We start from the raw sequence: 22,659 nt of genomic DNA on the forward strand, positions 1-22,659 counted from the left end.
CTTGGCCCCGGTTCTCCATGGTAGCGGTGGCGCTGCAGCCAGCGGTTGCCGTGATGGTTGTGCTGCTGGGGCGCCCAGCGGTTGCCGCGGAGGCGGTTGCTGCGGAGGCGACGGCGGAGGCCACCGCCAGGGCCGAAGCGACGACGGGGCACCCAGCGGTTGCCGTGGTGGCGGCGGCGGAGGCCACCGTTCCACTCCCGGCGACGGCCGGAGTTCCAGCGGCGAGTGGCAGCGAGGGAGAAAGTCCGGAGAGGATAGCCACGGCGGTTTTCCCTGGCCACAAACCGAACGAAGCAAAAAGCGAGTTCGGGCAGAAAAGCCATTTTCTACTCACCTTTCTCTGTCTCTTCTACTGTAGCCTATTGCTTTGGCAGATGCGTGTGCATGATAACGTGTGAAGAAACGAGAGAAGCGAGAGAGATTGAAGCGAATGGAATACTTTATTGATAGAGACTGCGGCTATTTATATTAGGCCAACAGTCAGGTTACAAGGTCGGTTTCTTTACATGCGTCTGTTCGGAAGGGACGCAACTTTTCACAATGCACAGCGATTGGACAAATTACTAATGTGCTAACTGCCATAGGGAATATTCCAAGGAATCTGCTAACTGCTTGATTAGCCTAAATCTAAAGCTAATTTATTCCTAACAATGCCCTCCGACAAGTGAATGGAGTGCAAACATATGGCCAGGTGACACCTGTAACACTGAAAGAGTTGGAGGTCATGAGTTTACAGATCAAAGTGGTCGCTTAACATGTGATCAGTTGGAGGAGCGGTTGACAGTATCTACCAAAGAACTGTGACTGTAGGCGTTCAAAGTGGTTGCTTAACATGTGATCAGTTGGAGGAGATCAATGTGGTCGCTTAATATGATCAGGTGGAGGAGCAGTTGATGCTATCTAGCAGAGAACTGTGATTGTAGGCGATCAAAGTGGCCGCTTAACATGTGATCAACTGGAGGAACGGTTGATGGTATCTGTGATTGTAGATGCATGCTTCGATATTGTTCCGCTGACGGTAGATCACCTGGGAAGAACAAGCAAAGCCACATCTTCTTGTCGAGAGAGAGTGTCTTGCCAAGGCACTCTAGTCTGACTCCACCTTCCGCACACATCATGCCTCCCTTCTCATCCTGGAACCAGGCCGGCATTTTCAATTGGATGATCCTGTCAACTGGCAGGCGTGGCGGACAGGGTTGCCTCGATCTGCCGGCCTTTTCCGGTGGGTCAGGTGGCCGGAATTGCCGGTTGCGTGGGGGCTTGGCCTGAATAAAAGCGGTGGCCTAGGGTTCCTCTTGGGACAAGACGAAGATCTTCGTGATGCATGTCCTCCTTGATCTTGGCCGAGGTGTCGTGAAAGGCTTCGTCGGCGAACATCCACGTGTGTGTTATGCTTGAAGTTTGCTGGATCGGGTGGGATTCAGTCATACGTCCCATATTTTTCCGACCATTTGGTTCAAGAGGGAGTGATGCGAAGTTTTGCTATCTGTTGCCTTCATGAGACATGTTTGGTTCTATGGTGAAGTGAGAGACGGAGAATGTCATGGAAGTTGAGATTGGCGTACTAGCAATGGTGATTCGGGCCTTTGTGTCGATGATGAACTTGCTTAAAGTTTCGAGATTCATAGCAATGGTACGTAAGTGGGGGTAATAATGCATCTGAAGTTTAAAGTTTTATCTTTTAGGGTGAAAATCTAAGGTATGGTGTTAATTGATTGTACCTGGCTATGACCTTGTTTAAGAAGGCATACTTTTAAGAGCCGGGAATATCTTGAGGGTTGAAAACCCAAGATCTACGATTGGGCGATGACGATACTTGTGCTTGTGCGTTGTTTCTTTGTTGGAAGCGTTGCTTTTGGAGAACTTAGGTTGTGATGCTGTTGCGAGGACTGCAACATTGTAATGTGACTTTTCCTCCTTTTTTAGCATCTTCTTTTTTGGTTGTGTGCATTCGTGATGTTATTAACGTATTGTGTTGTTGTAGAGGTTAGGTGTAATTGGTATCATCGTGATATTAATATATTTGTTTTATCAAAAAATCTGAAAAAGCATAGAATCTATCTAGATTTACTTGTATCAATGATTGCTTTAGAGCACGGAAAAGCGATCAATCAGTGTGCAGTTACATGTTAATCAACCTTACAGAATTTCTGAGATCTACAGTCTGCCCAAGTTATGTGAGGAGCAAGTACAATTGAATTCAGTTTTGTATCAAGAAATACCAATAGGTGGTTTACATAGAAAAAATGCTTTTATGAAAGAAAGACCCAAAGAATCAGAATGCACTTTTAAACCCGAGCTCATATGCTCCTGTTTCAATATTTCTTTTTGCAAAATACAGCAAACAAATTTTAAAAAATCTGTTTTTTTACAACGAACATAATGTGTTCTAACTGGAAGCAACTTTGTGGTGAGAAACTACATGTTTGGTGCTCTATGCAAAAAATAACAAAATTTGGTGCTGCTTGGAGCATTTAGATTTGTTGTTTGCAACACTTAGATTTGTCTTTTTACGCAGATCAGAACATATATCTTTTGTAGGAGCTTTTTGGCATGCTATTAGAACACATGTTGTTCATTGTACGGAAAATTCAGATTTTCTTGATTTATTTGCTATTTTTTCAGAATTTTTTTATTGGAGCGGGAGCATGAGCTCGGTAGCAGAAAAACCATATCCGGAAAGTGTACATATAATATAAAAATGGTAAGTGCCAGTAGCCAGTAGGTGCTACTAAAAGTGTGAGAAGTCTGATGTAAAGCATGGATCATCTTGTCTATGGCATGTGCCTTAGGAACCAAATTGTTAGCATCAGAGAAAGTTTCTTATGTGTGTATAATTTATAGTACAAAATATAAGCAGACTATTAACCTGACATGGCAGTTTACGTGCCGAATGCATAATGCAGTACAAGCTGCCATGTTACAACTGGATGTTGCTTAGCAGTAGAGCCAAATCAAGGACCTATACGAGAATCCATTATTAAGGCAGTAACAGAATTTTGACAACTGGTGACGAGTAAAGTGCACTCTGAATAACAAAGAGCTGAAAATTTGACAACTGGTGAACAACAAATAAATGATAACTTATACAAATATGACTGAGGAAAGAATAAAACACCGCGGGCAGAGCCTCAGGGCCAAAGGATCACAGCGGTGGATCACTGGTGGAGGCTGGGGATGGCACCGATGGTCATCTGTGCGCGGAGGCTGGTGCGGTGATCCCGCCCATGCGGCGGCGGCGACATCTTGGACGAGGCGTCTGCGCGAGGTGGAGTTCGCCCTCATGGTGATAGGGAAACACTCTTTTGTGGCGGCGGGGGTTTTCCTTAGACGTCTAGGCATGGGACGCCGCGGCAGCTGTAGGTCTAGGCTCCCGCCTAGATCTATCTTCGTTGTGGCCGCCGGTTGTTCGAAGATGTGTGGGGAGCTGGCGTGTTGCAAGTTGTCGGCCTCATTGCAACGTCATGCTGGCATCTTGCTCGGGGCGAAGACCAGTTAGCGGCGTGAGTGCGTGGTTCGTGCTTTCGCTTACCTCCTCTTCTCCCGGAGGGGGTCGGCCGACGAGTGGTCGTTGGGGCCGCTGGCTCCCCTGAATAATGGTGGTGTTCCTAGTATTCATCTTGCACCAAGACGAAGATCTGCTTGATGCTTGTCTCCTTTGATCTAGCCGGAGTGGCGGGTTCTAGAAGGCTCGCCGGCGAACTCTATTGGCGCATCATGCCTGGAAATTGCTTGATTGGATGGGATTTTGTCGTGTGCACCCATGTTTTTTCTAACCATTTTGTTTCAGGATGGAGCGGCGCCAAAATCCGCTATATATTGCCATCTTGGGAGATGTTTTGTTCCATGGTGAAGTTAGGGGCGGAGAATCTCATGGAAGCCGAGAGCTCAGAACTAGTAATAATGGTTCGGGTATTTGCGAAGATGGGATTTTTTTTGGTGATTCAGGACTTATAGCAGCGGTATGCAAGTGGTGGCAGTATCAAAGGAGAACTTCATAGTGTGATCTTTGAGTTTTAAAATCTAAGACCAGACCTTAATTCGTTGTGTCTAGCAATGATCTTATTAAAGACATTGTTTTGTGAATTGGCACTGTCTCTAGGGTGAAAATCTAAGATCTATGACGATATATATGACCAGCATATTTGCCTCGTGATTCACGCGAATGGTGAGTTGCAACATGGTTGCAACTGAGATTCGATGATGATATCTGAGAACTAAGTCACCCGTATTCAATATGGCAAATATCCAAAGGAAGTCGCTGCAATTTTAGATGTTGCTTTCCACCAATCTTTAGATGGAGACCAGAACCACTAATCTGTCCATGGTTGTTGAGTCAGAAAGCAAACTAAGCCAACGATGTCTCCCGATGGCCTAAAATATCATCTTATGTCACTTAACACTGACATTTGAAACTATTGACGCGAAACATAGTTGATAACCTGTTATAATAGTATCCTCGCAAAAAATGTTATAATTGTCGGGATCATGAAACGTAAGTCTGAAGAAAATCTTGCACCTGCATTTTATTCAGTAAAACTCAGATTCTACGAGAAAAGCCAAGGTGTGGCACTACTACTATTATCACCATTTTGTTCCACAAGCCTGGCCAATAATCCAACAACATACCAGAAACGAACATTGCAGAAATAAACATGGCAAAAAGGAGGAAATGACAAGATAACACCTTCACAACCCTCCTCAAGGTAACACATGGACGCACATCAGCATACCCTCCTCACTTGTCACTGTCAGCCACACCGAGGTCGGCATCAATGGCATTGCACGCAGTTTCCAGGTCTTCCTGGAGGAATATGTCCCAGTGCCCGTCCCACCGGATGAAGAACTCTGTGTCTTCCAAGTACTTCACACGGTGCACGTCTCCGGCAGGCGTGAACAGGAAGTCCCCGTCAACCAGGTCATACTTCTCGTTCTTGGTTAAGTTCCACACCTTCTTCTTGCCCTTGATCACAACCAAGTCGTGGCCGAAAGTGTGGCGGTGAGCCGGCTCCACACTTCCAGCTTTGAAGCGGACGTAGGCCGAAGTGGGGCTCTGCCGCACAACTCGCATCTCGCCGCCGGGCATCATATCTACCGGTTCAAACTCCACCCCCTTCCTGAGGCAGCAGATTGCGCAGTTGGGGTCAGGGGCAGGGGCTGGTCCCTCGGGGATGGCGGCCATCTCTTGAGGTGCAACGTCGAAGAATTGCTGCACCTCCTCCGGCCAGGGAGCGTCCCCGGACGCGGGGCAGGGAGCACGAAACGGGGTGGCGAGCCAGGCGTCGGCGATGAGCGCGGCCGTCTCGGGCGGGGTGGCCATCCCGGAGAGGGCCAGGACGTTGCACGCGTTGATGGAGCGGGTGTTGACGGCGTCGGCGACCGAGCTGCAGTGAGTGGCGTACACGCCGGGGTACTTGTTGGCGAATATGGTGACACCAGCGCCGGTGCCGCAGAGGACGACGCCGCGGACCTCGAGGGCGGGGTCGGACGATGAGGAGATGACGTTGCGGGCGACGGCTGCAGCGGCGGAGTAGTACTTATCGACGCCGAGGTCGACGACTTCGGCGACGGAGGAGTGGGCGCGGAGGTGCGCAACGATGGCGTCCTTGTGCTGCTCGACGAAGCCGTCAGCGGCCGCGAAAATCTTGAAGCGGCGGTTGTCAGCGGAGGAGGCCATTAGTGGTGGCGGTTGATCTTGCAGGGGTCGACCTGAGATCGGACCTGGAGCAGTAGGTAAGTGAGGGAGAGGAGCAGTTCAGCAGTTGCTGGCAGCGAGTGACCGAGGCAACCGGGCTCCGAGTATATATAAGCAAGAAAAGCGAACGAGTAGACGACGATGACCATGAGTGGGATTCGCAGAAAAAAAACGACCATAAGTGGGATTCGCAACAAACACTACAACAACACGGTATAGATTTAGAGGTACTTTTCCTCGAGGCACTTGTTAAAGTGCGGCTAATAGGTGTCAATTAAAGGCACTTTAACCAAGTGCCCCTAATTGTATATCTTTTGTGGCACTTCTCTAAGTGCCTCAATAGATATATACGTTTTATGGCACTTCTAAGTGCCTCATTTTATTATTAGTTATTAAACACTAAAAAAATAGTCAAACTATTTCAAGAACCCATTTTAGAGAGCTCCTCGAATCGTTCCCCTCGCGTCGCCCCCTCCAGGCGACCGAGGGGGCGAAACCCTACCGGCGCCGCCACCCGACCTCCCCTCCTCCCCCCTCCCCTCCTCGTCGCCCCCAGAGGTGACGCCGGCCGAAGGCCGCGTCGCCGATGAAGGGGGCGGCGGGGATCTGAGCCCTCGCTCCTCCCGCGGCTGCTAGATGGAGGAAATCCGCGCGGGGCTCGCCAAGATCGGGGCGGCGGCTCGACGGACCTCTCCTTCGCGGGCGGTCTCTCCGGCGGCTTCCCCGGGGGGGCTCGGGATCTGAGGCAGCGGCCTCTGAAGGTGTGGCTATGGGGCCCTGCGGCGGGCGTCATGGCGGGCGGCTCGGTGTTGGTCCTCGACCTCGCGGGAGGTGAGGCGGCGGCGGGCGTCGACGGCGGCGCGGTCCTCTGCGTCAAGATCCGTGGTATGTGCTCCTCGCCCTCTCCCCCGCCCGCTCCGGCCGTTGGTGGCGCCGCCGCCGGCTATGGGCTTGGGGTGCTCGGTGGACTCGTTTGGGTCGGGGAAACCCTAGGGTCGGCTGGTCCGGCCCGGCGTTGTCGACGCCCTCGGGTGCCGGGTTCCTCCTTGGAGGCGACGTTGCGACCCCTCTTTCCACCCCCGACCCATCTCCCGGACGAAAGTCCAAAATCCCTCGATTGGGCGATGTCGACGTGCTGCGCCGTGACCTCCTTGGAGGCGTCGCCTGGGGAGATGTGTGGTTCGGGTGGGGAGTCGAAGGTGGGTGCTTTGGGCCTCGATGGCCACCGCCCGTGATCTGCTGTTGTGTCCGGTGGCTTTCCCGTTGCTCTAGGTTGCTCAAGGGCGGCGGCGGTGTGGCCGATGAGGTGTGCTCTTCTTGTCATGGCGGTCGTGCTCCGAGAGGTCCTTGGCTCTCGAGCCCAACTCTTCTCCGGCTCTCGGGTGAGCTTCTCTCATGTCCGATGGTTCGACGCCTCCGAGCCATGGCGAGAGGGTAGGGGCCCTCTTCGGCATGAGAACAGGAAGGTTTGGTGCTCTTTGTCCCGGGTTCTTCTCCTCGCTCAAGGCTTCCTCTCGCACATGGCGGTGACTCGTCGCGCCCGCCGGTTTGGCGTCCTCGGTGGCGTGGAGCGGTGGTCTTCGCTTCTGCAAGTCGTGTGCTTGTGCTGTAGCGTAGTGTTGTAAGCTTCTCAGAGTGCTCCCTTGTATCTTTCGGCCGTAGTGTGTGCGGTGTGGTGTAGTCTTTGTGTGATTCGGAGGGCCTTGTGTAATCCCTGGCCGGTTGATGGCTTTGTTAATTCAAAGCTGGGCTTTCGAGCCTTCTCTTTAAAAAAGAACCCATTTTAGATGGAAAGAATCCTATAGTTACACGTAGATCTACTAATTATAATTATTACACTTAACAAAATAAAACAGGGCAAAAAATAAAACACGAGACGGGTTGAGATCGTGCGGGCGTGTCGCCTCCTCCCGTCTCCCGAGCGAGGGCAGCCAGCTCTCGTCTTCCCGAGCGGATTGCGGGTTAATTTATCATTTTCAAGGGGTGAAAATGCAACATGTCCATGACCTGCCTAGAATTCGCGGTCGAGTTGACTTTTCGGTGCCTAGAATTTGCCCGTTTTCCCACCGCGACCTCACCCCACATCCTCGCTCGAGCCATGGAGGAGCTCCTCCCCTTCTCGAAACCCTAGCGCCGCCGCGCCCTGTCTCCTCCAGCACCGGTGACATGTAACCGGCCAGCGCCATCCATATTCTCCCCCGTGTCTCTTCTTCCCACCCGCGACCACGACCACGGCCTCGCGATGGACGTCGCGCCGGCCGCAACCTCCTCGCCAAAACCTAGCTTCTCCCAGAGCGGGAGCAACGACAGCGCGGAGAGGGAGAAGAAGGCCGTCGCGGCCCACCCGCTTCACGAGCGGCTGCTGGAGGACCACGTCGCCTGCTTCCGCGTCGCCACCCCCGGCGCCCAGCTTCCCCGCATCGACTCGCAGATCGCGGCCAGGCCGCCCCCACTCGTCGCTGCAATCGAGATTGTGGGTGGCCCCTCCAACCTACGCCGCCGGCATCTCCGCCCCTTCCATCGACGCAGCCACCGTTTCCACTCACTCCACCGAGGTACCCGAATGGATTTCCGACTTGTCCTGCTCCTCGAGTTCTGATTACTTTGTGCTCAAAATTTCGCAGTCCGCACAACGGATTTGGTTGCTCGGAATTGTAATAGCTATCTTTCTATGTCAACTGTACTTAGAATTGGTTGCTCACATGGTGTTTCTGGTATTGGGTTTTTCAAGTTTTAACTGCATATATCTAGAACTGAAAGTAATATGTGTAGGGGACATTTATTAAATGGACTCCTATATTGCTCATATCAGTTACAATGCACATCGTTAAGGAAAGTGCACTTCTGACATGGAAACGGGCTCGAAACTTGCTGTTTGATTCTTAGTTTATGTTGTTATTTTCTCTGTGCTACCAGTTACTAGTTTTACTGTCCACATGAATGTGCAACTTGCCAAACTGGAACTTGCATTGTATGCTTACTGGACTGGTAATTAATTGCACTTGATATCACAAATAGATTGCTCATGTGAACATTTCTTTACGTTTCAATCTATACTTGGAGTTAGGGAGCACATCTTTACTGGCATGTTGATTACTAGTGTAGTGCACGATTGAGATTTCCTTTTCTGTCACTATGTACTCTGAATTCAGTACTTGTGTGTTCAAATTATTTAGATTCAGCTATACTATAGTACTTGTGTGTTTAAACTAAATAGAATCAGATATATTAGTTATGTAGTAGTTTGGCCATATTTACAGTTTTACACAACAATTCTAGCTCTGCTGACAATTGAAAAATGATGCTTACTGTAGAATTTTTGTTCCAGGTGCAAGTGTGTTGGTTCAAGAGCCATCGAAACTGTCAACTTCATAGGAACTGTCAATTCATGTGCTCACGTAGCCACAACGGTCAAGCCTAGCAGGCCTCCCCCATGCGGGTCTGCTTGTTTAGCCTGAAGTGGGAGCTTCTACTTCGTTTGGGTCATTGCAAGCACAACCAAACACAAAAATTACTTTTAGCTCTAGGTTTTTATAGGCCTTTCTCATTTGCATTAAAACCTGCAAGCCCCTTCGGATGTACTCCCGTAGTTTGTGGATCCTCCTGCTAACTAATGCATCTGGGTACTACATATTTATGGCCGAAATGGCACCACACACATATATATAAGGCAAACCCCTTCACAAATTTCCCAAATCGCCACTGAAAGCCTGCGGCGAGGGTTTCCAACGACCTCTAGGGACGATGGATGTTTGTGTGACTGGATATATGGAGCTTTGGTTCTGGTGGACCTTTTAACTTGGAGGAAGGGTCTCATGGTGCAAGGACGTACCTCTAGAGAAAGATGATGTTGAGTCACTCAGTCACACGTCTATGTCCGTGTGTTTACTACCATCCAACAGACTTGATTTTCTTGCAGATATTGTTGCAATGCCATCTCGGCTTTCCAACATAGATGAGATCTCGATGCTACATGCCTTCATGGATGACCTCCCTTTGCATCATGGTCATGCACTCGCCTCACCTCGGTGCCATAGTTTTTTATAATTAATACCATATATATATTTAAAATAGCAAATAATATACTGTAGAGATACATGAGCTAGCTGTTGTCTTCTGCAATAGAAGACATCGGCATGGGTTGCAAGATCAAACATTGACATGCTTCACGTGCTTGCAAGAGGAGGATACGGTGGAGCACATCCTAGTGCAATGTCCATATGCGAGGCAGACTTGTTTCGAGTGCTTGATTGCTGCAGGGCTGAGCATCATGGAGCCAACGCAAGAAAGCAATCTGGAGGATTGGTGGAGTGCCGCGAGGGTTTTGGTGACTCCAAAGGATAGATGGGGCTTCGGTACGCCGCCCTCCTAATTGCTTGGTCGTTGTGGAAGCAAAGGAACGCGCGCGCGTTCAACAACCAGACACAGTAGCTTAGCGTCCATCAGCTGGTGGAGACGATATCAAGGAGGACGGCGAGGCAAGGAGGGAGTGAGACGATATCACGAGAGTAGGCTTAGGTGGTGTGTGTGGGTTGGAGGAAACCGGCACATCTGTTAGCAGATGGGGCTGGCGATCTTGTAAATGATTTTTTGCTATCTTCTATAAAGATTTTATACGCTATTAACGTACCCTCGAAAAAAAAGTCTAAAATGCAAATCTTAGATGCTTTTGAACTCTTTCTTCTTCCAAGATGATTCTATTGATGAAGGCTTCGTGCGGTCAGATTGCGTTTTTTTTTTTCAATTTGTTATCACTAAGGGCTCTAGAAGGCGTATCTGGATAGAAGCCGTTTCCAATGGACGTTTACGAATTCAAGATCGTTCAGGTTTACAGCTCTGCCACCGTCCGTCCGCCGCATCCATGGCGCTGCGGCGTCTCGCCCGCCGCCTGGCGACCGTCCCCTTTCCACCCCGGCTCCTCCCACTCCCCATCCCCGACTCCCCCGGCCACCTCCGCTTCTCCACCTCCTCCAAGCCGCACTTCATGGCAGAAGAGTACCTCGTCTCCACCTGCGGCCTCTCGCCGGAGGCGGCCGCCAAAGCCGCCCCTCGGTTCTCGAGCCTCGCCACCGCCGACAGGCCGGACGCCGTGCTCGCCTTCCTCCGCTCGCAGGGCCTCGGCAAGGCGCAGGTGCGCGCCATCGTGTCCCACAAGCCCGCGCTGCTCCTCAGCGACGTGGACGCCACCCTCGCCCCCAAGTTCACCGCCCTCCGCGCGCTCGGCCTCAGCCGCGCCGACGCCGCCCGCCTCTTCGCGCTCTTCCCCTCCGCGCTCACCTACGGCGTCCACTCCAACCTCCTCCCCAGGGTCCTCCTCTGGCTCGACCTCCTCGGCTCCACCACCTTGCTGATGAAATGGCTCGCCAAGGCCTGGCTGCTCAAGTACTCCGTCGACCTGCTCCTCAAGAACCTCGCCACGCTCCGCGCCGTCGGCCTGCCCGAGGCCCGCCTCACCGCGCTCGTCCGCCTGCAGCCCACCATCATCATGCAGACGCCCGACAAGCTCAAGGCGCTCGTCGCCCGCGTCGACGAGGCCTGCGCCGCGGCTCTCCCGCCCAACTCCGGGATGTACCCGTGGTGCCTGTTCGCGCTCCACAACGTTGGCGCCAAAGCCTTCGAGGCCAAGAAGGCGGTCGTCACGCGTGGCTTCGGCTGCACCGACGACCAGTTCGCCGACATGTTCCGCCGCGCGCCCTGCTTCATGTTCAGCTCCCAGGAGGTGCTGCGGCGCAAGGTGGAGTTCCTGAGCACGGAATGCGGCCTCGGGTGCGTCGTCAACAACCCCGTGCTGCTCACATTCAGCGTCGACAAGCGCATGGCTCCGCGCCTCCGCGCCCTCCAGGCCCTGCGGTCCAGAGGCATCGTCCTCCGCAAGACGAGCCTGGCCACCGTAGTGAGGCTGCCGGAGGCCGTCTTCTTGGAGAGGTACATACACAGATACAAACAAGATGTTCCTCAACTCCTAGAGCTCTATCTTGAATCTCAAGGACAGACACAAATAAACTAGGTGACTGAATTACCCATCTTGTGTTATTGACTGAATCACCATCGACATTGTTGATTCTGATATTTGTGCCATCTGTTATGTTTTACAGTGTTGTATGGATGAGTTTGCAACATACAGCTTATGACTGATCACCATCTTGTGTTGTTAACTGAATCACTATCGACATTGTCGATTCTGACATTTGTCTGATCTGATGTTTCACAATTTTGTATGACGATATGTTGGTCAGTCATATATTGTTAGTTCTGATACAGAAATTCGTGCTATATGACAGTTCGTAATGAGATGTGTTTTCAGGGGTTAAGATGGCCATGTGTCAAACTTATGTTAAGCAAGCTTTCGTCGACCATCAGAAGCTGGAAACTGCTGTGCAAGGACTGATTCGAGCCTGTTGGACGACAACCTGATGCTGTTGGAGTGTTGGACCATCAGCGTGGGGAATTGCTGCCGATCACATGGACCTGAACATGCTGACTGGTCAGGACCCGTACTGAACTATTGGTTGCATTTTTAATGGAACCAGGGTTATTTCCACACAAAAAAAACGTGCTATATAACATTACCCAACTGTTAATTGCCGTTCACGACTAGTGTGAATTTTCCTTTTTCGTCTTTTCCTCTGCATCTTTACCCAGTTATCAAGACTTTGTTTCTGCACCTTTCGCTGCGAAGTATCTATGATCCAGCTGTCCTATTGTTGCGAAGTATCTATCATCCATAATAAAGATGATGGCGAATGGTGGCAAGAATGAGACGGTACAGAGCCTACCAGAGAGGCCGGGAGGGAGAGTTATCATGGATTCATGGTCCAACATGACTCCCCAAGTGCACTGCTAATGGCATTGTTTTTGTGTAGATGAGCACTGGCGGTGTCATGCCTGGAATTGGATGCAAGCAGTGCTTGCAAATCAAGACAAGGAACCATCTAAAAAATTATGCAAAAGGTGGAAGATCCATAGAGGGAAAGCTCATCCTGAGCTGCATTTCAGGATCGATCAAACAAGTTATAGCTCAATGGACGTGTTAGACACATTAGCAGAACAGGTCATCTAACCTAATACACATTTGCATACTAAGGAAATCATATAGACAATATGCATGCCAAGTCTTTCCTACTTTCCTCTACCTTCAGTCATACTACGAGGGGTGTGGAGAGTCCAGCTATTCAACCTAACTGGTAGTGTACACAGTGCCTTCGCTGCTGCATGCCGCACATAGGCCAAGCAGTTGACACCAGCTCAAAACGGACCAAAATTGGCTGGAGTAGATGCACTTCTGGGGCACAACTACGCCATGCTGGGGAGTCGACGAACGGGAGTCTACTTGGCCGCGTACCAATTCTGTGCACATTTTGCATCGACAGCCAGGTCAACCGTCAAGATGTTGGTGCCGTAGAAGGGCTTGGACATGCACTCGACCACTATCGCCTTGGCTACCTCAGCCGACTCTGAAGGTCCTTCCAGTATCACTTCATCGTGCACCTGAAAGGTGGATCTGTTAGTTCTGCTAGGTTTGAAACTAGATGTCCGCATTTAAAGATAAAAACCAACTAGGTGCTGCATGTGCACTTGCAGACTTGCAGTCAATGAACTCAAAATCGCGAGAAGATGCCTTTATTGAAATCATCGACGGTTCTCCAGTTCTAGAAAAAATAACAACGGTGGAGTGGTGGCAGAGGCATAACATCCGTGCAAATTATTATTTTTCCGCATCAAAGGAAAACTGAACTGGTGAAAACCCCCCAGTGCTACGAAAGCTTACAAGCATATATACCTGCAATAGGAGGGTCCAACCAAGCTCCTTCAGACGATTATTCCTCTCTATCTCAAGCATTGCACACATGGCAACATCTGCTGCACTTCCCTGCGGTGTTACAAAAACTACAGATTTAGTATCGACATTAAGCTTGACCACTTTCTTTTTTGAACTAGACAAGATTTACCTGTACAGGAGCATTTATAGCAGCACGCTCGATGTGCTTCTTTTGATTATTAGCCAAATAGGCCATGTTGGGGAAACGGCGTGATCGTCCAAGCAACGTATATACCTCAGACTTCTCATGTGCTAATTCTTTCTGTTTCGTTTGCCATTCCAAAACTTCTTGTCTATCTCTGTACCAGAGATCCAGTGTATCATGTGCTTCCTTAAGTTTTACCTGTGAAGGAAACAAGTTACAACTTGGGTGATACTTTCTGGAAAGCTAAGAAGAAAAGATCATGGTTCTGTTCCATTAATGAGAGAGAATTTATAGCTGTGATATGTTAATGAGATAACTATTAAAATCATTGAAATGTTAAAGAGTATCACTAGTGAATATAATGAACATGACTAATCACAATTTCCAGTTTCTAGCTGATCAGTATGAACCTAGTCCAAAGTCCAAACTGGTAACAGAACAAAGTGTGCACCGAAGTTCAAGGTCTTGCTATTAACTGAAGAGGTGAATTTGTCAAATTTGTACCTTCCAATCCCGAGCAAGCCCATTAGCTGTTTTTCCATATGCGATGGAGAAATTGAGCATCTTAGCTTTCCTTCTCTCAGCACCAAAGGCATCCTAAATCACAAGTAAAACATCAAACTTAGTTTACAAGTAAAATAATATTTACATTTCCTGGATCTAGTTCCAAAGAAATGCACAGAACATTAAATAGAGCATCATGTGAACTGAAACAGATTGAAGTTAACACAATTAGAGTAATCAATTTAAGATACAATGCAAAAAAGAAGAAAACTGGGGAAATATACATGTGACATTAAGATACTACTGAAGCTAAGTTTTTTATTTAAGATACACTGCGAATGAGGACATTAGGCAGCGTGCTTTGGCCTTTGGGGTAACTGCCCTGGCAGCGGCTCCAAACAGATGTGACACTTGTCCAACCCCAAAAATGAGAAGTGGAAAACAAGCCTCGAAGTAAGACAGAGGCATGAAATCTAAGAACAGAGGATAAGAGTGTTCACAAAGAAATATACCAACTTAATAGTAGAGGAATTGACCAGTCACAAAATATCATCCTAAAGGTGAGAATAACTATAGCAAACTCCGCAGGATATTCGCAAACAAAAGGGGGAATTCGTAGTCATTTTTTTCCTGTCACGTAAAAAGAAGTCTTTACGCGAGAGTAATAGCGGTTGGGATACATCTAGCTCTTCTGAGCAACCTCTTTTGGATTCTTAAGACCACCCTTGCAGTAGGATACCATCTGCTTTGGGTTTTTTATTATCTCCTTCTAGGGATTTTATTATCTCCTTCGAAGAATTCTCCATATTTAGCCTATTTTGGCTTTTACTGTCTACTTTTCTCAGGGCTTTTACTGTCCATATTTAGCCTATTATGCCTTGAAGAGGACTCGAACCTCCACGCTCTGAAGTAGGGTAGTCAGAATACTACTGAATGATATGGAAAGTGAAGGAATGAAAAAAATAATGGGACATGCCTGATCATTGTTATACGTAAGCTTAAAAAACAACATCTACTTTTCCACCGTGGATTCTAGGAAAACTTCATTTTTCAAACTTGAAAACAATTATAGAGTTGGGACTAAAAGTGAAATTTTTCAAAATGGTGTCACACTAACTTCTAGAAATATTATTGAAACTAGATTTACCTTCAACATCGGCACAGGGGGTTTCTCTTGACCAGGTTGAGGATCCCACTCAAGAAGCACTCTCTCTTCCTCAACAGCATCACGAATATGCTGGTACATATTCATGGCTGTCCGGGAATGGAAGTCACCACCAGCTTTGAAAGCATCTAACATACTTCTACAATTAGCAAGATGTGCCAGGATCCTAAGCTCCAGCTGCAGGGAACAGAAGTATGTCATTTGTCTTTTTAATCATATCAGTTTCGAAGCATTCAGTAATCTTTCTTGAGTGTTACTAGCATACCTGACCATAATCAGCAACAATAAGAGAGTTCCCCGGAGCTGCAACAAAAGCTTGACGGATTTTGTACCGGTCCTTTTCAAGTGCAGGTTGATTCTGCCATGAAGGAATTGTCAAGAGGTCAATAAGTTATTTTGGTGGTATATCGAAAACAATACCAAGATCTACAATTACTGGCCCAGATTGTACAGCATTTAAAACCATCTCATCAATATGACAAATGATGCGATGATCAGATTATTACTGAGCGATTACATTCTTGAATACACATGCTTGCTTTTGATAGAGCCCAATTAATGAATAAAAAGGGCCCAATGACCACTGAGCAAGCTCAATTAGATAAATTTTATTTAGCAAGTGTTTAGTAAACTTTAATGAATAAAGATGTGCATGTGCATCCATCTGCAGATCAGGCCCTCGGTAATTAACAACATCTAAGTTTTACAGTGCTTGCCCAAGCGCACATTGGAGTATCAGAAACTGACACCATTTGAATTCCATAACCATACATGAACTTCAAATATTACATATTGAGGTACTATTTTGAAAGTTTACTTCCATATCAGATGCAAATAGACAAAGGCTAAGTCTCAACCTCGAGAACAACATTATATTAACACAGGCATGCAAAAACTCCCCTGACAAAACGCAAAAGATAGTAACCTGTAAATTTGGCGCCCTTGCTGACAAACGCCCAGTTTCTGTGTTGATATTTAATGAGCAGTGGATCCTTCCCTCCTTACAGGATATACGATTTCCCTATGTGAACAAGCAAGATATTTAAGATTAAGAACCAGACAGAAAAGTAAGGCCATAATAGCTGACGGTAGCCACTAGAACAAAACTGGCACACAGTGTCACTGAAGAGGGACAACTACAGCAATCAGCAAGTGGAGCCAGCTCACCTGTAAGGGAAGAATAAAGTTGGATATCAACGAATCAATAGAACAGATCTCACAGAGAGCTGCAATGGCATAACATGCTTCCTTTCCTTTGTTTCCTCCTCCAAATGCTTTGTATGCAGTCCCGTATGCGGAAATATCATCTACATCATCCTCAAAATTTTCTGAATCACTCACATATTCATCATCCTCTGCAACGTCCATTGTGTAAGCAAGATCAGTTTTCAGTTTCCCAGCCAAATTTCTCAGTGCATCCCCACTGACTGAAGGCCAACCGCTTGCAGTGAATATCTCAGGTTCCAGATCTTCTACAATGCTGAAAAGTTCAATTGTACGATATTTTGGAGCCTTCTTTCCCTTTGTAACTGTGGTATCATCATTTGGCACTTTAAGAGTTCTACTCTTTGGCAAAAATTCACCAGGGGTGCGCCTGCAGAAAGATTAAATAAGAACAAATCAATTCTCTAGGAGTTGCATGCAAATAATGTCTAGACTAGGTAGAAAAGGTAGATAGATCAAGTCTATCTCTTTTTCTTCTCGGTAATTTTAAACACACACATCTTATACCTAATAGAACACTTCTGTGAAGTGCTAATCATATCTAATGGATAAACTGGCTAGAGCATGGATAAGTACCTAATTTAACTACATCCTGACAAAGATCCTTATGTCAGATATCTTCCGAGAAAGCATAGCATCATGTATATGTCAAAACCAAATTAATATTAAAAGGAACGAAAACAGAGTGATAATTGTACCTATTCTCTATGCCACCAAAGAAGAGCTGCCGAATCTGGGTATCACTATTGACATTCATGTACTTTGCATCAGGGCAATGTTTAGACGCCCATTTCTGAAACTTATCAGCAGCTACTTTTCGTTGTGCAACAGCAACTTTTTCAATCTCTGCCAGGTAAGCACGGTCGACAAGCATTCCAGCTGTTTCCATTTTTACAAGAATGGCACCAAAAGGACGCCAATACTCCTCATAGAAATCATACAATGAACCTCTGGGGCAACCATCAAAAGTCCAGTGCTTTTTTTCAAGCTTGCTTTTCAAGCTTTCGTAAAGCCTCAAGGTACTCATTGAATCTAAAGAGGAATAGCTGATCCACAGCTCTCTGTCCTCTCTCTGCAAAGTCTCAACAGACTCCATGGTAGTTATTTTTCCTTCGGTACCATCCTTTTTAATCTTTTTCCTGCCAAAGATGGTTTTCATTGATCTCTTTCCAATCTTTTGTAGCTCCTTTGGGACAACTCCCATGACTCGGTTATCATTTGTGAGTCCTTCAAGTGAATATCCTCCGTCCAATCTTCTTGAAGAGTCCCAAAGCCGTGCAAGATGCATTGTATCGGCATGAAATCCAGCAACTTTGATCCCGTAGTTCTCAATAACATGGTTATCAAAACTATAGTTGTGCCAAACCTAGATGAGGAAAACAAGATGCTTCTTTAGAAAACTATAAAGAAGTAGCTAACAATGTAGATTAGTAATCCTATAAGTCCATAGAAATAGTAAAGTTAGCTAAGAACAACAAAAAGAAGTAATATGTCTAGACTCTAGAGTGAGGCGAAAAAAATGACATTTAATAAAAGCATCTGTAATCCATGAAGTTGCACGCTTGTAGAACTGATCTTAAACAGCTGATCGTGATGCAGTCACACATTTTCTGAACTATTTCTGTAGTTGCAAACATGCAATGATGATCTTGTTATATTTTGCATGTGTACTGCATAAGGCACATAAAGAAGAGCAAACAAGCCTGAATTCATTTCCTTGCATCAGAAAAAAAAAAGCAAGCAAGAAAGAAAGAAAGATGCACCTTCCGGATCAACGGGTCTTCAAAAAAGGGGACAAACTCCATGAGGACATCTTTTTCACCATCCAGTACATCCACCCAAATGCATGTTTTACCATTTCCAAAATCAGCTTCAGCGTCAGGGCTGGCAGAATAGATGCTAAAGCATGTGATATCTCCATGGCCAACTGGTGTCTCTTGTTTCACATCAATATTTGCTACCTGCAGCATTGTACAACCATGAATCATGACGTTCGCTAGAAATCAGGATGCGCTCAAAATGTAAGAACTTTTTAACATAACTCAATTTCGAGCAATATTATATATCATTAAATCAAGATGATAGTGGGCACCAACTAATGATGTTTATTATTAATGAGGGCACCTATTAGTCTGACTATTGCCCTTGTTTGGCGTGGATAGTTAGAATTGAGAAGCAGCATAACTGCATAAGTAGTGGGTGGAATCAGGTGAGTGGAATCACCAGAAAATCAGAGAGATTTTCATGGCACCAGACGTGGAAGCAATCTTGAGCATGCCAAGGCCACGTACTGGGCGAGATGATATTTGGGCATGGGAGCATGAGCGCACAGGAGTGTTCTCCGTCCGCTCTGCTTATCGGATGCTTCTGGAGAATAAAGGAATGTTAGTAACAGTGGCAAGCACGTCAGAAGAAGGGTCACACTGGAAAAGTTTATGGAAACTGAAGGTGATGCCTAAAATCCGCATCTTCTGGTGGCGAGTGCTAAAGGATTTTTTACCAACCTATGGGGAGCTCAATAGAAGACACATAAGGGAGCTTGGTAATTGCCCACTGTGTGGGCATGAGTTGGAGACAATGTATCATTGTATGCTGCAATGTGAGCATGCGTTAACTTTCTGGGAGTCAGCAAGGGAGTACTTTGATCTGAAGTTGCCAAAATTACATCCGGTGACTTGGGCAATGGACATTCTTGATCCCAGCTACATCAGTCGGAAGGATGCAGCCATTACAGTTTCAGTAATGTGGTCTATATGGACAAGCAGAAATAAGTATATACATGAAGAGATTAAATTCCAACCAAGGAAATCTATGGAGCTCGTGGAGGAGTTTATGCGTGCTCTGGACATGCCGGCACATCAGATGGCTTTGGTAAGGCGGAGACAGAAATGGCGCCCCCCAGAATCTGCTTGGGTTAAGCTCAACGCTGATGGGGCTATCGATGCCCGGGGGAGAGGTGCAGGAGCTGGAATGGTGGCACGTGACCATCGGGGATTAGTGCTGTCAGGGAGGTGTCGACGCTATGAAGGGATCCAGGATCCATTTATTGCTGAACTTCTAGCGTGCAGGGATGCGTTGGAGATGGCACATGAGTGTGGCTATGCTCATGTGATTTTGGAGACGGATTGCCAGACGATTGCATCTACTTGGAATAATGAAGGATCAGATAGATCCGTAGGACATCACCTCTTTAGGGAGATGAAGGAGAGAGTAGGTTTTTTCCAGGGTTTCAAACTTCTCTATGTAAGGAGGGAGGCAAATAATGTCGCTCATTTATGTGCTAGAGAAGCTCTTAGTTTAGTTCCGCACGTTTTAAACTTTGATGTAAGTCCTGGTTTTCTGACTGAGGCTGTTCAGTCAGAATATGTTTCACCTGATTAATAAAGCTTGAGGGTGAAGTGTCAAAAAAAAAAAAAGTGGGTTGGGGGACTATACGTAGAACCATGACACCTCATAGTAAAGGGGGCAGTTTCAGGTAAGATCATTATCTACTGTTCAAATAAAAAAAATATTAATATTAGGCAACAAGCAATGACACATAAATGTGAAGATAACCCCTTTCTAGTCACAAAATGATTTGCATGCATTACCTCTGTGTCACATGCATGAATAAAGCTCTTGTACTTGGTGGTAAGTAACTGAACAACACTCCTAGCTGACTCGACAGTGTCAACCACCAGAACTTTGTCGTAGATGGTAGCAAGAGCCTTCCGTGCTTCTTTAGCTTCTTCAGACAAGGGAGCTTTAGCTGGAGAAGGCTGTACCGTTGTCTTGTCTGTGCATTCATTCTCAGCATCATTATGACCATCTACGGGCTTGTCAGCAGAAGCAGATCGAGGACTCTTTTTGACTTTACGAATCTTTGGCAGAGAAGCATCAATCTTGGAACCATTAGGCGACTGGATCTCCACTTGAGAACCACTAGGCATGTTCAGTGGTTTAATGTCATCATTGACCGTTGTCTTGGCTGTGCATTCATGCTCAACTTCACCATAACCATCTCTAGCCTTGCCATCAAACTGCAGGGTCTGTTTGGCATCGGAAATCTCTGCCAGAGAAGCATCAATATTGGAACCATTAGGCCAGCGGATCCCCACTTCAGAGCGAATAGACCTGTTCAGAGGTTCAATTTCATCACTAACAGCGCTGGTTACTGCTGACATAGCACTTGCAGTAGGACTCATCACATGATTCTTTGCCAACTCCACACTGCCGTGTCTCTTTGCAACAGAGTTGGTAGCCATTCTTTCTCTTACACTGCAATCTTCCAAGGCACCATTAAAAACATGATTCAGGACGTTGTTGGTGATTCTGATAGAACATAGCCTCTTGCTCTCCTCCAACCATTCGTGCGCATCGCTTTGCTTAATTTGCGTGTTGATTTGCGCTTGCCACTTGAAATTAAATCCAGGCATGAGGCCTTTACTATCCCCCGTTCGGAGGCCTGGACTGTGAGAGTACCCCTGCCTGCCAACCATAACCATTTCCGGCGTTAGGGACAGAACACCAACGCGATGCATCAAAATTAGTAGCTCAAATGTCAGCCCAGAGGGGCAGATGCAACAGCTCGATAGCTCAAACAGTAAGTAAATAGCTCAAACATCACCCCACGGGAAGATGCAATAGCTCAAGCTCATACATATGGGCTGCAAAAAAATGTACAGCTAGGAGTACCAAATGCTAGCTCACTGCCTCGTTCATTTTAGGATTGGTTCATAAAAACAACGAATGTTCACCCAGAAGATGACATGACACAAAGTGGCACACTAACCCTTCCAGCAGAAACACAATACAGGCAGTAATCGCACAGAGAAATCGCTATCAACACTAGCAACGGGTTAATCTAACACAGCACCCAATCCAATGACCCTAAGCATCTAGAGCCCAATAATTAACCCAACCACCACGGCACCACTGCATGAGCATACAGCCAATAAGCACAAGCTTTACCGACAAAAATTAAATAATTACTAAGAAAATGCAAAGTACTAAGAAGTGTTCGATTAAGTAAATACCTCAAACATCACCCCAGGGGAAGATGCAATAGCACAAGCTCATACATATGGGCTGGAAAGAAATGTACAGCCAGGAGTACCAAATGCTAGCTCACTACCTCAACCATTTCCGGATTGGTTCATAAAACTGCGAGGTTTCACCCAGAAGATGACATGACACGGAGGCACACTAACCCTTCCAGCAGAGACACACTACAATCAGTAATCACACAGGGACATCACTATCGACACCAGCAACGGGTTAACCTAACAGACTAACACCCTAAGCACCTCGAGCCCAATGATTAACCCAACCACCACGGCACCACCGCAAGAGCATACAGCCAATAAGCACAAGCTTTACCGAGAAAATTAAATAAATACTAAGTGCACGGGAGGGCGGGTACGACCTTCCGGTGCCGAGGAAGGGCGAGGCGACGGAGCGGCGGCGGGGGAGGCGGCGGTGGAAGGGGAGGGCGGCGGAGCAGGGGCACCTGCGGAGCTGCGCGGGCGCGGGCGGCGGCGGGGCCATGGCGACGGAGTGCACGAGCCGCCTGAGCCGCTCCCCGCTGCCTCCTCCTCCGACCCTTCCCGCTCCCCCGCCGCCGCAGCCGAAGCCGCAGGGCGCCGTGCTGGGCAACCGCGGCTAGGGCTCGGGGCAGGCGGCGGCGGCGCAGGCGAGCATGAAGCGAGCGAGCGGCTGGGGTTTGGGGGGGATAGGGAGGCAGGCAGGCAGGGTTTACGGCAGCGGAATCCCGTAGCGTATCGGCTGGAAAGGGGGGACAGCGTCACCGTTTGCTGCCGTGTTCCGCTGCTCTTTTTCTCCTTGGTGCACACGATCGTCGCACCCAAACATGTCTCACCAATCACCATCTTGTTGCTTTGGTGCATTATAGTTTAGGGTGGATGGTGGAGGGTGCCATGTTCTTTTGATGGGGGATGTGGTAGGTGATTGGTTATTTGCCGATTTTATATTTGCGTTAGGAATGAGGAATGGTGACACTTTTGGATGGCTGCGGTCTTATTAGATGGATGGATGTCACGAGGTTCTCTACGGAAGTATCATTGCAAGATATCATAGGCAAACTTGTATAAATATTGACGACTCGGTTT

The 22,659-nt window shown here is 47.5% G+C and overlaps 3 protein-coding genes and 1 long non-coding RNA gene across 4 annotated transcripts; 2 read left to right on the forward strand and 2 right to left on the reverse strand.

The window, feature by feature from the left end:
- Positions 1 to 4,738: 4,738 nt before the first annotated feature.
- On the reverse strand, positions 4,739 to 5,688 carry LOC124669937 (DNA damage-repair/toleration protein DRT102-like). The gene has a single exon (XM_047206468.1). It carries the CDS (start codon positions 5,675 to 5,677, stop codon positions 4,739 to 4,741), a length of 939 nt encoding a protein of 312 aa, XP_047062424.1. The 5' UTR covers positions 5,678 to 5,688.
- Positions 5,689 to 8,140: 2,452 nt separating this feature from the next.
- On the forward strand, positions 8,141 to 9,382 carry LOC124669264. Its single transcript, XR_006992093.1, has 2 exons — positions 8,141 to 8,250; positions 9,024 to 9,382. It is a non-coding gene; the product is annotated as an uncharacterized LOC124669264 (long non-coding RNA).
- A 1,174-nt stretch (positions 9,383 to 10,556) lies between these two features.
- LOC124673352 lies at positions 10,557 to 11,882 on the forward strand. The gene has a single exon (XM_047209447.1). It carries the CDS (start codon positions 10,557 to 10,559, stop codon positions 11,700 to 11,702), a length of 1,146 nt encoding a protein of 381 aa, XP_047065403.1. The 3' UTR covers positions 11,703 to 11,882.
- Positions 11,883 to 12,690: 808 nt separating this feature from the next.
- Positions 12,691 to 21,072, reverse strand: LOC124670568 (DNA polymerase I A, chloroplastic-like). The gene is made up of 11 exons (XM_047207049.1): positions 20,143 to 21,072; positions 18,316 to 18,513; positions 17,251 to 17,918; positions 16,496 to 16,922; positions 16,254 to 16,349; positions 15,594 to 15,686; positions 15,311 to 15,505; positions 14,164 to 14,256; positions 13,645 to 13,857; positions 13,476 to 13,565; positions 12,691 to 13,183 (listed from the first exon to the last, which is right to left on the reverse strand). Exons 1-11 carry the CDS (start codon positions 21,070 to 21,072, stop codon positions 13,022 to 13,024), a joined length of 3,165 nt encoding a protein of 1,054 aa, XP_047063005.1. The 3' UTR covers positions 12,691 to 13,021.
- Between the last annotated feature and the right edge of the window lie 1,587 nt (positions 21,073 to 22,659).

This window comes from Lolium rigidum, chromosome 7 (genome assembly GCF_022539505.1).
Source record: "Lolium rigidum isolate FL_2022 chromosome 7, APGP_CSIRO_Lrig_0.1, whole genome shotgun sequence".
Taxonomy (NCBI): Eukaryota; Viridiplantae; Streptophyta; class Magnoliopsida; order Poales; family Poaceae; genus Lolium; species Lolium rigidum.

Excerpts from the sequence above, each read along its gene's own strand:
- LOC124669937 (XM_047206468.1), bottom strand. The coding sequence starts at position 5,677 with ATGGCCTCCTCCGCTGACAACCGCCGCTTCAAGATTTTCGCGGCCGCT.
- LOC124670568 (XM_047207049.1), bottom strand. The coding sequence starts at position 21,072 with ATGCATCGCGTTGGTGTTCTGTCCCTAACGCCGGAAATGGTTATGGTT. Across the intron at positions 17,919-18,315 it reads AAGACCCGTTGATCCGGAAG|GTTTGGCACAACTATAGTTT; the intron begins GTGCATCTTTCT and ends TTCCTCATCTAG. Across the intron at positions 16,350-16,495 it reads ACTTTATTCTTCCCTTACAG|GGAAATCGTATATCCTGTAA; the intron begins GTGAGCTGGCTC and ends TTGTTCACATAG.
- LOC124673352 (XM_047209447.1), top strand. The coding sequence starts at position 10,557 with ATGGCGCTGCGGCGTCTCGCCCGCCGCCTGGCGACCGTCCCCTTTCCA.